We start from the raw sequence: 13,435 nt of genomic DNA, 5'->3' as shown, positions 1-13,435 counted from the left end.
TCTAGTATTGAAGTTGCCCTGGATACACTGCATTTCCAAAAATAATGTGTTCTTTGCTACATAACAGCACTATAAGCACGGCAGTACAAAATGCAAAACATCAGAGATATGTATACATCGTGCTTAGATAGACCCGTCGCTCTACGTCCCATGCAAATGCCTCTGGTGAGAAAGACGGCAGCTGGTTTACTCTGCTGTCCGGAGAAGGTTGGAGCGGTGGATGAGCAGAACCCACCTGAGCGCCGGCGGCAGGGCACGGGCAGCGCAGGGGACGACGGGCGGTGGTGGACGGGCGTCCCCAGCCGCTCTTGGTTCGCCTCCTCTTTCCTGTTGTCTTCCGTGATCTGTTGGTCCCCTTCACATTTATCTAGTGGACAGATCAATAAAATTGCATGAAAGATATTGACAACTGCATGTCCTTACATACTTGCGCACAGAAATGACCAGTTGCCTACTTGCAAATGGCAGGAATTATTAATGTTTGTATTGTCACTGACGAAAGACAGCGGATGCTGTCTGAAACGTTTGACTGTTTATCCAGTTTCTTGAGTAACTATTTTTGGCGTATCTAACTACCTGGATGTCTAAATTTCATCAGCGTAATGTTTGTAATGTTTATACGTTTTCAATATCAATGTGCCCTGGGGAAAACAGACCTAATTTTATGCCATCAGCACCAAATGAAAGCAAGGAAGCCAAGAAGACCTGAACTGGCGGCAGTACTGCCACGATAAGATATGATAATGATAACCAAATCAAATCAAAGGAAATAAGAAATAACCAGAATTTAAACAAATTAGAAATTGTACAAAACCAAAGTAATACAAAACTATGAAAGATATATGATCCAAACTAAACATCAAGTCATGTTACATAATAAGTAAACCAGTGATGTAATAGTGTGATGTATGATGTAATAAGATGACGTCAAACATAATAGAATGAAGTCAGGATGAAATAGAAACCGTGGAGAGCGTGTGGGTGTGTTCAATATAATCAGAGCTGGTAACGCGATACAATCTTCACCCTAATGGTTGGATACTACAGTTGCATATCTGTGGGACCTTTTTTAAAACCTGTTTGTGAAAACCTTTATATAAGGCCTCTAAGAAGGATCCGGTTTCTGGGGACTGTTAGTCGCGGTGGCAAATGGGACAGATCTGATGTTCGCGCTGGTGATGTTATTTTCACCTCCCGTAATCTTACGTTTCCTTATGGTGATGACATTAGCCCCGTACCCTTAGTGTCGAGATATCTTTGTATGGAGACATCTAAAGTTGTTACATTGGTTGATTTTAAGTACTCCAACTCGCTACTCCATTCTGAGTTGAGCTGTGACAGTGTGACTAGGCTGGGTAACCTTCGTGAATTTAGTTTCTGTATTGGTGCAAGTCGGTCACCTCAAAACCAGACCCAACCTGAAAGCGCCTTAAAGTACGTCCCAAAAGAAGGTGGGGGTACCAAGTCTACCATACAGTCATGCGATAGAAATAACCAAAGCCAACGGCAGGTATTGTATGGAAATCCTGGAGAGACATGTCTACAGCCGCCATGCGCCAGCGCCTGATGCCCACGGACGATTGATTTTTGATTGATTGATTGAATTATTGATTTGCGTGTTGGTTTGTTGGCTGATTCACAAGATAACAGTTACTGTAGGAACTGGATAGATAAATGGTCAGACGTTTCAGGTAGCATCCACTGCCTTTCGTCAATGAATATAAAAGATTTGTATATGTAGTACAACAGGTATTTGATTAATAAAACTGTGAACCGATATGACTAATAATTGATTGATGCAACTTACTTCTTCTGAAGCTTCTTCTGAGCGGGTGTCGTCTGATGTGTTCGTTGGACTCGAACGACCGCCCGTTGTCTCCCCTGTCCTCCGACAGGATGGTGGGGAGGGTGGTGGTGGAGTGGGAGCGCACTCTCTTGGAGGAGGTGGGGGTCTCGGGGATGGTGGGGGGAGGGGAGCCCATGTCGGCCTGCAGGTGGCTCCCGGACTGCTCCAAGGAACTGGAATGTAAGAGTAGGACGATCAGAAAACATTTATAATACACCAGCTCTGTCATTACACCGCACTGTAAATGCATTTAAGTTCGCGTGGGTTTTTTTCGCGCTAAGAAGAAAATGAAGAGTTTGCAGTGGATTTATGTTTGCGACAGTGCTATAATCACATACTGCTACAGTATCGGACAAAAAATCACCGCGAATATTTCTGCATTTACAGTATTAGGAGAAGTATTTAAAGTTAATCTGTTCGGTTGGATGGTTGGTTGGTCGGTTAGTTGCTTGGTTAATTGGTTGCTTTTTGTCCCTTACTCTCACGTTACAGGGAGTCTGCAGATGCCACCCGGACTGCTGCAAGGAACTGGGATGTAAGAGTACACTATCCGATCTACCACCAGGGGAGTGCAGCAGCTCTGCGTTTCACACAGCAATTACAACATAAAACAAGCATTGCCGGACGCCCCATCGGTCATTATGGAATGTGTATTACCATTTGTCTCAAAAAGAGGCAAAAAGATGCTATGTTTTTTGTAAGATTTTGTAATAAACGTCTGATGAATATATACTTTAACCTCCCCCCCTCCCAAATGACCTTGAGGTCTATCAACTATGTAGTTAGGTAATGAACAATGGTGCGGTCAGCAGATGGTTTTTACCACCAAGTTTGAGGCAGGAATTTACACAGTCTGGCTGTGTAAGACCCAATTCAGACTCACCAGTCTGCCATGTAGTATTTTAAATATAAAGTTTCGAGTTTCAAGTAAGGCTTGCTTGATATTTTGACGTGCCACTTCAGATAATCTCATTTAAAGTTCATTCTGCGCAAGCAGCGAAAACTGAAGGCCAGTGTGTCAAACTCAACGGTTTTTACCAAAAGGCAGTGTGTCAGTGTGTATTCATGGTTTTAACATAGGTTTTCCACCACCTTTGCAAAAGTAGGAGGACTGGCAAAATTTCAACCTACATATTTCCCCCTGAAATTTTGCATTATATGACTTTTCATGAGTTATGACTTTTAAGGAAATATTTTGTGGCTGTTTTGAACAAAAATCATATCATCTATTTAAGTATGATCATGGAGTTCTCAACCGTTTTTGTCACCGTAGGATAGAACCTAATTGCCAGCAAGTCTGTAAACCTTTAACCAGGAATTTTGCAGTTTAAAGCATATATTTTGTGACAGAAATGTTGTATTTTGAACTTCTGTAGCATCTTTATCACGTGTTTTACACATGTTGGCTGACCTAGAAAGGCAATGACGTAGCTTTTGTCATGCCTAATGGCAGTAACCTTTCAGTAAGATTCTCGCCCTACATATTAGCCGTCACTGTATCACCTGCGCACACAGGTGTGAACTTTAAAGGGTTAGACAGGAGGGCAAATGTTGTCACGGTGAATGAAATGTGTCAGGCAATATTTTGACGGTAACATTTCTCCCTTTATGATTTTTTACCTTACTACTACATGTATTATCAAAAATGCCATGTGTAATAACTGTACTACAGAGAGAATTAATACTGCAAAGAAACTCAGAGAGCTACGGCAGCTTGCAGGAAAAAAGACACAGTGGAAAGAAATGAAGAAAGACTAAATGCAGCCAGCGGTTGTTCCTACAACTACCTGAGCTGCAGAACACAGTGGATCATCATCATGAGGGAGAATTTGGTTGATGTGGAAGAAGAGAGATGTTGTGGTGAATGATCTATGCACTAGTCATTAAAGTGAGGACAGAGGCACAGAAGGCATAGACAGAGGGACTTCAGGAAGCATGTTACATGCATTTTAACGTAAAACATTTCCTTCCGGTTTTCTGTACGATTGGAAACCCTGAGGTCTGTACTAGACATACCTTGGTCCATGCAGTGAATAAACGAACAAAGAAACAAACAAACAAACACAATAACGCCAGATGAAGGCCATACCTGTTGTGCTGGAAGAGACAGGTCTCGGGCGCGCGGTAGACCTGTATGAGTGCTTCCAGCACGGCACTGCCGATTGGGAGGCTTTCTTGCAAATAAACAAACAAACAAACAAACAAACAAACAAACAAACAAACAAACAAGCAAGCAATTCACTCAAGATAAATACCATACCTGTTGTGCTGGAAGAGACATGTCTCCGGCGCGCGGTAGACCCGGATGAGGGCCTCCAGCACGACGCTGCCGGACGTGAAGACGCGGTACAAACAAACAAACAAACAAAGAAAACAACACCAGGCCATACCTGTTGTGCTGGAAGAGACATGTCTCCGGCGCGCGGTAGACCCGGATGAGGGCCTCCAGCACGACGCTGCCGGACGTGAAGACGCGGTACGTGTAGAGGAAGGTGTTGAGGAAGTCGATGCTGAGGAAGCGCAGGTCGGTCAGCCGTTCCAGGAGCCTCTCTACCGTGGCGTATCTGATCTGGGGGACCTGGGAACATAACACAAATGTATACATGTTATACCAAATCAAGCAACTTCATGCATTCTCTAAAGAGTCCGACAGCATCCACTATCTTTGATCAGTGACTGAAAATGAGAGTGAAGACAAGTGTAATCTATATACATGAGGACATGACCTTATATGTTTTACCGATGAAACACAAATGGTCCAGTCAGTGAGTACAATCAAAACTGTCCAAGATTACCACTTAGGGAAACCATAAAATCTGGTCTATGCGGACAGGTGGTCACTATAGACAGGATTCTTCGGGAACTATTATCTAAGGTACCTGCAAAAGGTGATCATATTGGCCAGGTGTTCCTTTTGTAGAGGTGGTCATGTCAAAAGGGTAGCTTTGATAGTTCATCGAGCAACAACATTCAACAACATAGTAGCGTAGACCAATACTCAACCTTTTAATATCGTTTACCCAAACTCAACGATACAATATTGCATACCTATATTCAACAGTATGGTATCGTATTTATCAGTATTAAACATTTTCTTCTATTCATAACAAAACCCAAGTAAAGTGCTCTGTATCATACTCACCTTGCAGGAGTTGAGTGTTCTGCTGAAGCGGATGTCCACGTCATCATTGAACAGGCGGGCATCGGTTCTGTTGCAAATAACAACAAGTCAATGTCATCATTCAAAGTCAATTAGGCCCGTTGTATCCTTTTCACTTCATGTTTAAGATTCCAATTCAAAATTGTTGTATCTTTCATTTTTCATTCCTCTACATATATGTTTGTGACTCAAATTTACTCAATTTTTAATTTATTCTTTTAATAAGCTATCATATATCACTAGCTTTAATCCAGTTGCTTGACTGATTTTTATCTTGCGTAGCAAACGACTTACAATTAGTGCCATCATAATCCGACTTGCAGCCACGAACTTGCAAAATGTTTTCTCATTCTCCTTTAGTTTCACTGGCCAACCAACGCAGAAATGAAGAAAAAAAACTAGGTTTTCAATGCACAAGATGTTTCACTTATGAAGAGTTTGTATCAAGGCTACATTCTAGCCTCGCCATTGCAAAGGTACGACATGTTACCAACACTTGTGAAGAATCCAACCCGGATCCCAATCCCATGAGCTTTACGAGATTTGCTCCTAATCCTGGCCTGGCAAAAATGTCTTTTAAGCGAGGAGTTTAAGCAGAACGGTGTTACAGACGGTGCTCGATGAAAATGGATATGCCGGCATCAAAACAGGTGAACAAGGCGGTAACATTACATAGGATATCAATTACTTGCTCCATGGATACGGACCCATGTTGCATTCTAAAGACACAATCATCATACATTTGTGCATGTTACATTTCGTTTATAGTTTGTCGTTATTATATTTGGTTCTAGTAGATGTTTTGTCACTAAAGAAGAATGATAAAGTATTTTGCAAGCTCGTGGCTTCAAGGCAGATTATGGTGTATGTCCTTGAGATGGTGGCACTAAGTCGTGTGCTCGTGTGCTACGCAAGATAAAAACTACTCAAGCAACTGGATGATCTAGTGAGAGTACCGGTGTGCCAAAGAATTTGTAAATACTGTACGTCCAAAGCGTATCAGAAGGAATCAGAAGAGAATATTCCTCCTTACCCGTTACTCATTGATAAACAACCGGATAAAATTGTGGAAACGGTCAGACGTTTCAGGCAGTATAAATGGTTGTGGAAAGAGAGGCATGGCTCTGCCTTCCAAGACCTTGCCATAAACACAGTGAAAAACAAGCCACTGCCCCTATGCCCTCCCACCCCAATAGACTATGAGACTAGGCTACCTTCACCAATAAAGAATCCGCTCATATCAGGAAGAAATCGGAACGGAATCTTCCTCCTTACGTTTGTGAATATTAGACATCCAGGTCAGGGAAAGAGGAATAGAATTCAACCTTTACTACTGGATGAATATATTCGTAAACTCGGATGTTTCAAGCGCCCATCCGGCACCTTTTTGTCAGTCAGGAGACAGTGTCAGTTTACAAATGTATCAATCCAGTAGTAACTAGGGGGCCCCAACCCCCACACCACGTCTTCATTACACCACAAGCTATCTGCCACCAAAAGATCAAGACCATAGCACGTCCAAATCAAGAGATACAAAAATGGAATTTCTGCTGCAGTACGAAGGTCACATACCAGGGGGCCCAAGATTGACCTTGAATTTCGGCTTTACAACACCTACCCACATACCAAATATCATTGTAATCCATCAAGAGGTTCTTGAGTTATGCTAACCAGAGTGGTGCGGAAACACAAACAAACAGACAGACAGACAGACAGACACACAGACACACTCAAAACTATATCTCCATTTTTCATGGAGATAAAGATTAGATTTTATTCCTCTCCTTACCTGATGTTCTGCGGCATGAGGACGGAGGACACGTCTTCCGTCGCGCTGTTGAGCAGACCGTGGTAGTGGATGTTGTCGATGCACTGTGAGCACATATTCTAGCGTTACATGTATAATTTATATAACTTTAAGAAGCTCAGAGAGATACGGCAGCTAGCAGGAAAAAAGACACAGTGGAAAGAAATGAAGAAAGACTGAATGTAGCCAGAGGTTGTTTCCACTACTGCCTGAGCTGCAGAACACAGTGGTTCATCATCATCATTGCGCACCAATTGTACAAGGTACAAATTATGGCTGGTACATAACAACAGTTCTACATACATCAAAGGGCTAATCTACCAAATAAACTATGTGTACGTTATAAAACATACCCAAGCGTTACACAAGGCGAACACTATGTAACGGCTGCATCAAATGCGGGGGCTACGGCAAAGTGATCTCGAACCAGTTTAGCTCTATGAAGAGATATCATTCCACTGGTGTCAGAGAAGACAGACGTTTTATACAATAACTCTCAGGTTCATTGTACGGGAGAAATTCCCCCAAGCAATCAATTACCCTAGCTCTTTTCGACAAGTACAATGAACATTGGACCACAGCTTAACGTCCCGTCCTAAGGATTGTAATCCTTTCCAGTAGCGTGCACGTCGGCTTAGCGACAATTCGAACTCACCCCCTCCTGGTCCGGAAGCAGGGCCGCTTACCACTAGATTTTGCACGCTACTACAAACACGGCAGTTATTCATTTACAGAAGCTTATTATCAGAGAAGGGCCTAGTAGCGCCGCATAAACCGCGTTACCGTCGCAGGCCTTGTAGGGTGACGCGGTGTTGATGTGGGCAATACTGTAAATACATTTAAGTACGCGTGGTTTTTATTTCCCGATAGGGAGAAAATGGAGTGTTTGCGTTGGGGTTAAGTTCGCGTTTGAAACAGTAGTAGCACTACAGTCATAGGAGAGCAAAAAGTTTCGCGGTGGTTTTACGTTCCCACGGCAGAGTTCACCACGAAAACCGCGAACTTAAAACCACCGCGAACATTTCTCAATTTACAGTATGGTCTATTTCACCCACTGATCAGCTGGTGCGTCTTGTAAGTGGAGTTGAAAGAGACTGTGGGTTCGTATGAACTGATTCTTCACGCGTTGGCGTGTTAACTTAAGAAGGACTGGACATATATTGAAGATGAACAACACTTTATCCTAGATTGTCCACGATATCATGGTAAGCGCTCAAAGCTGTTCAACCTTCTTTCCGCCTGCTCAACAGAATTTGATGCATTCCATTCTATAGATAAATTCAAATACATTCTAGAAGGAGACAACCCTTACTGTGTACAAATAGGTAAATATATCAAAGAATGTTTAGATCTTAGAACTAGTAGTGTAAGTGATAGGTGAAACTCGACATGTTGAAGTATTCATATACTTGTTATATTTGTACTAAGGTGAATTATTTTGTATCCCATTGTTATTGTTTGCATGTTTAGTTGTAAAAGACCTTACGGAAGTCGCTGTACTTCTGTTGTGTGTCAATAAAGATTTCATATATTTTTGTCGGCCCACCATGCTGTTTTGTAAGTGATTAGATTTCATATATAAATTCTACGTGGCTGAGCGGACCAATTTGCAAGATCAGAACTAGCCACACATGTCACCACAAAAGCACTGGACGGGTGCAAACATTCGTAAGTAATTGAGAAGTATTAGCATAATGATTTGATATCCATCAGCATGAATATGTAATCTCATTTGACATTAATCAAATGCAATCTCTTTAATTTCAATGTCTTCTCTGAATGATCTCTGGGTATTTGGATTATTAAGAGCTGTGTCAACATGCCCACCACTCGTCAGCGTCATTTATAGTGAACGTTATTCAGCACAGCTGCTAAGATAAGGTCATGGCAACAATAAAGATTTTTCGAAAAATAATTTTTTTAAAGCGAGAACATGGCGACCTAGTGATAACAGCACCCTTGTAGAGCTAACTTGTTTGATAAGACCTCCTTCCCAATGGACTGCGATTTCTTAGCAACCGTACAGCGACCAAAATTGGATTTGTGTGACCTTTGGTTTCATAACTGGAATATGATGCAAGATGTGGAAGTATGTAAATTGTACTAAACACGCAAAACGTAAAGCAAATTCTTTCTAAGGAATTGAGCCTCTTGTGGAAAGGGGTGTTACAGAAGAAATATTATATTCCCAGTGATTAACGTTTAGTGTGGCTAGTAAAGACGTGTTGTCTAGATCCACACCTGGCTGATATCGCTGCACCACAAGCGTGTTGTATCTTACCTGGCTGATATCTCTACACCACAAGCGTGTTGTATGGACTAGCGTGTTGTATCTTACCTGGCTGATATCGCTACACATCAGAAGTGTTGTATGGACTAGTGTGTTGTATCTTACCTGGCTGATATCGCTGCACCACAGAAGTGTTGTATGGACTAGCGTGTTGTATCTTACCTGGCTGATATCGCTGCAGCATTAGCGTGTTGTATGGACTAGCATGTTGTATCTTACCTGGCTGATATCGCTGCAGCATTAGCGTGTTGTATGGACTAGCGTGTTGTATCTTACCTGGCTGATATCGCTGCAGCATTAGCGTGTTGTATGGACTAGCGTGTTGTATCTTACCTGGCTGATATCGCTGCACATCAGAAGTGTTGTATGGACTAGCGTGTTGTATCTTACCTGACTGATATCGCTGCACCATTAGCGTGTTGTATGGACTAGCGTGTTGTATCTTACCTGACTGATATCGCTGCACCATTAGCGTGTTGTATGGACTAGCGTGTTGTATCTTACCTGGCTGATATCGCTGCACCATTAGCGTGTTGTATGGACTAGCGTGTTGTATCTTACCTGGCTGATGTCGCTGCACCATTAGCGTGTTGTATGGACTAGCGTGTTGTATCTTACCTGGCTGATGTCGCTGCACCATTAGCGTGTTGTATGGACTAGCGTGTTGTATCTTACCTGGCTGATGTCGCTGCACCATTAGCGTGTTGTATGGACTAGCGTGTTGTATCTTACCTGGCTGATATCGCTGCAGCATTAGCGTGTTGTATGGACTAGCGTGTTGTATCTTACCTGGCTGATATCGCTGCACATCAGAAGTGTTGTATGGACTAGCGTGTTGTATCTTACCTGACTGATGTCGCTGCACCATTAGCGTGTTGTATGGACTAGCGTGTTGTATCTTACCTGACTGATATCGCTGCACCATTAGCGTGTTGTATGGACTAGCGTGTTGTATCTTACCTGACTGATATCGCTGCACCATTAGCGTGTTGTATGGACTAGCGTGTTGTATCTTACCTGGCTGATATCGCTGCACCATTAGCGTGTTGTATGGACTAGCGTGTTGTATCTTACCTGGCTGATATCGCTGCACCATTAGCGTGTTGTATGGACTAGCGTGTTGTATCTTACCTGGCTGATGTCGCTGCACCATTAGCGTGTTGTATGGACTAGCGTGTTGTATCTTACCTGGCTGATGTCGCTGCACCATTAGCGTGTTGTATGGACTAGCGTGTTGTATCTTACCTGGCTGATGTCGCTGCACCATTAGCGTGTTGTATGGACTAGCGTGTTGTATCTTACCTGGCTGATGTCGCTGCACCATTAGCGTGTTGTATGGACTAGCGTGTTGTATCTTACCTGACTGATATCGCTGCACCATTAGCGTGTTGTATGGACTAGCGTGTTGTATCTTACCTGGCTGATGTCGCTGCACCATTAGCGTGTTGTATGGACTAGCGTGTTGTATCTTACCTGACTGATATCGCTGCACCATTAGCGTGTTGTATGGACTAGCGTGTTGTATCTTACCTGGCTGATATCGCTGCACCATTAGCGTGTTGTATGGACTAGCGTGTTGTATCTTACCTGGCTGATGTCGCTGCACCATTAGCGTGTTGTATGGACTAGCGTGTTGTATCTTACCTGGCTGATGTCGCTGCACCATTAGCGTGTTGTATGGACTAGCGTGTTGTATCTTACCTGGCTGATGTCGCTGCACCATTAGCGTGTTGTATGGACTAGCGTGTTGTATCTTACCTGGCTGATGTCGCTGCACCATTAGCGTGTTGTATGGACTAGCGTGTTGTATCTTACCTGGCTGATGTCGCTGCACCATTAGCGTGTTGTATGGACTAGCGTGTTGTATCTTACCTGGCTGATGTCGCTGCACCATTAGCGTGTTGTATGGACTAGCGTGTTGTATCTTACCTGGCTGATGTCGCTGCACCATTAGCGTGTTGTATGGACTAGCGTGTTGTATCTTACCTGACTGATATCGCTGCACCATTAGCGTGTTGTATGGACTAGCGTGTTGTATCTTACCTGGCTGATGTCGCTGCACCATTAGCGTGTTGTATGGACTAGCGTGTTGTATCTTACCTGACTGATGTCGCTGCACCATTAGCGTGTTGTATGGACTAGCGTGTTGTATCTTACCTGGCTGATATCGCTGCACCACGCCGCCTTCTCCTGGGTGGTCGCGGCCATCAGGACGTACACGGCCGGCGGACCCTGCTTACTCTCCACCGTCAGTTTGAACGCCAGGGACTCATTCTCGCTGGCCGTGATGGTCGAGTCTGCAGAACAAAAATAGGCATCAACAACGACATCAACAACAACAGGTACCAATAACAACAGGCATCGACAACAACAGGCATCAACAACAACAGGTATCAATAACAACAGGCATCAATACAAAAATGCATTAACAACATGAGAAGACAATGCATAGCTGGTGTGCTAATGGTCACATCTTGACATTCGACACAGTAGAGACAAACTCGAATACAGTCAAACCTGTACAAGTGTATGACCACCTCTACATTTTTGCAATTGGTGGTCCCTTAGATAAATTTCCCAAAGACAAAATAACCATTAAGAACCCTGTCTAAAGTGACCAGCTGTCCACATAGACCAGATTCTAACCGTCCCCTGAGTGGTCTTCTTGTGTAGTTTTGACAATAGTCAGAAAGAAAAACATGAAACGATAAAAAACAACCATCATTCAATGTCCTGAGTTAACCGGACAGTTGCACACGGGGAGCGGCGCGGCTCGGTTGTTGTTTTCTTTGTTCTCACTGATTGGATTGATATGTTCTGCCTTACGGTGCGCGTTTGAAGATGGTCCCCTCCAGGCTACGGTAAACGAAGAGACTTTTGTAACAGCCGCCATCTTAGCATCTGAACCTTTCTCTACCGGGCCATCAAACTATGGAACACCTTGGAACAACATCAAATCTACGGTAAACGAGGAGACTTTTGTAACAGCCGCCGTCTTAGCATCTGAATTCTCTACCGGGCCATCAAACTATGGAACACCTTCTCACCCAACATCAAATCACTGACCGCTCCATATGACTTCAAAAAGGCTATTCACCAATTATTGTTAAATTAAGTTAACAGTCTGAATATCTTATCTTATGTGATAATTATGTATATATATATATATATATATATATATTCCTGTTAATCTTGCAATCTGTATGTCTGTACCATTGTATGTACTAGCATGATGAACCCTGTAAGATTAGTCGGGATACGACTAAAGGATATCGTAATAAACTAAATAAACGATAAGCAGGAAGTATTGGGGCTTCAGAAGCTGCGAGTCCTGCCCAAGGCCGCTGCCACTTGAATACAGTCACGACCATACCACTGACCACCTCTACATAAGAATTACTAAAACCTCTCTCTCAAAGGACCAGCGGCACGCTGGCGACGTCGCTGCGTCCTACATCGGATGTGTGTTTCCCTTGACTTTATAATTGGAATATCATTCAAAACGTATGACCACAAAGATATCAAAACACACAAAGTTTGAAATCATTCGTTTTTTTGTCGATGAAATTCGTTGAGTGCTTTGTCAATCCGATCGGCCGCAGCGACGACGCCAACGTGCCGCGCGTCCAGTGAGAGGGGGGCTTGATCAAGGAGACTTTTGTAACACCCGCCATGCATCTTCGCAGGAAGTTCTGAGACTTCGGCAGATGCCAGTCCTGCCCAAGGCCGCTTCCACTTGTGTTAGGACGAGGACACATTTTTACAGCTGCCAGCTTCTGCTGGTAATATTTCCAAATCGGCGCCAGGTTGCGGAAACGAAAAGTACAATTCAAAGGACAAGAAAACACACAAACGTTATGAAAATAGTCATGAGCATAATTTGTGTTAATTCTTAAACAAACATCTTTCAAGATGTTTTGTTCTCGAAAACAGCCAGGTTTGGAAGTGTTAGCAGTAAGTTCTGAGACTTCGACAGATGCCATTCCTGACCAAGGCCGCTGCCACTTGTTTTAAAAAATACTCATGGGCATAACTTGTTTTTATTTCTTAATAAACATCCTTACTTTTTGTTCTCGAAAATAGCCAACTTTGGAAATGTGACCCAACCGTTAGCAGCAAGTTCTGAGACTTCGACAGATGCCAGTCCTGACCAAGGCCGCTGCCACTTGTTTTAAAAAATAGTCATGGGCATAAATTGTTTTTATTTGTTGTTTTCGAAAACAGCCAGGTTTGGAAATGTGACCCTAGAGTTAGCAGGAAGTTCTGAGACGCCGGAAGCTGCGAGTCATGCCAAAGGCCGCTGCCACTTGTTTTACAAAATAGTCATGGGCA

The 13,435-nt window shown here is 43.2% G+C and overlaps 1 protein-coding gene across 2 annotated transcripts in view; it reads right to left on the bottom strand.

Moving 5' to 3' along the window:
• Positions 1-241: 241 nt before the first annotated feature.
• LOC136429014 (ras-specific guanine nucleotide-releasing factor 1-like) overlaps positions 242-13,435 on the bottom strand; it is a 68,677-nt gene continuing 55,483 nt past the window's right edge. For both annotated transcript variants that reach the window (XM_066418896.1, XM_066418897.1), the window contains 6 exons: positions 11,261-11,400; positions 6,796-6,878; positions 4,989-5,055; positions 4,107-4,424; positions 1,808-2,019; positions 242-367 (listed from right to left, as the gene is read on the bottom strand). In XM_066418896.1, the coding sequence (XP_066274993.1) occupies positions 364-367; positions 1,808-2,019; positions 4,107-4,424; positions 4,989-5,055; positions 6,796-6,878; positions 11,261-11,400 (824 nt within the window). In that variant the 3' untranslated portion in view covers positions 242-363. The remainder of the gene's footprint in view (positions 368-1,807; positions 2,020-4,106; positions 4,425-4,988; positions 5,056-6,795; positions 6,879-11,260; positions 11,401-13,435) is intronic.

Source organism: Branchiostoma lanceolatum, chromosome 2 (assembly GCF_035083965.1).
Source record: "Branchiostoma lanceolatum isolate klBraLanc5 chromosome 2, klBraLanc5.hap2, whole genome shotgun sequence".
Taxonomy (NCBI): Eukaryota; Metazoa; Chordata; class Leptocardii; order Amphioxiformes; family Branchiostomatidae; genus Branchiostoma; species Branchiostoma lanceolatum.
Note: the sequence above shows the minus strand (reverse complement) of the source record. Positions and strands in the feature narration are given on the sequence as shown.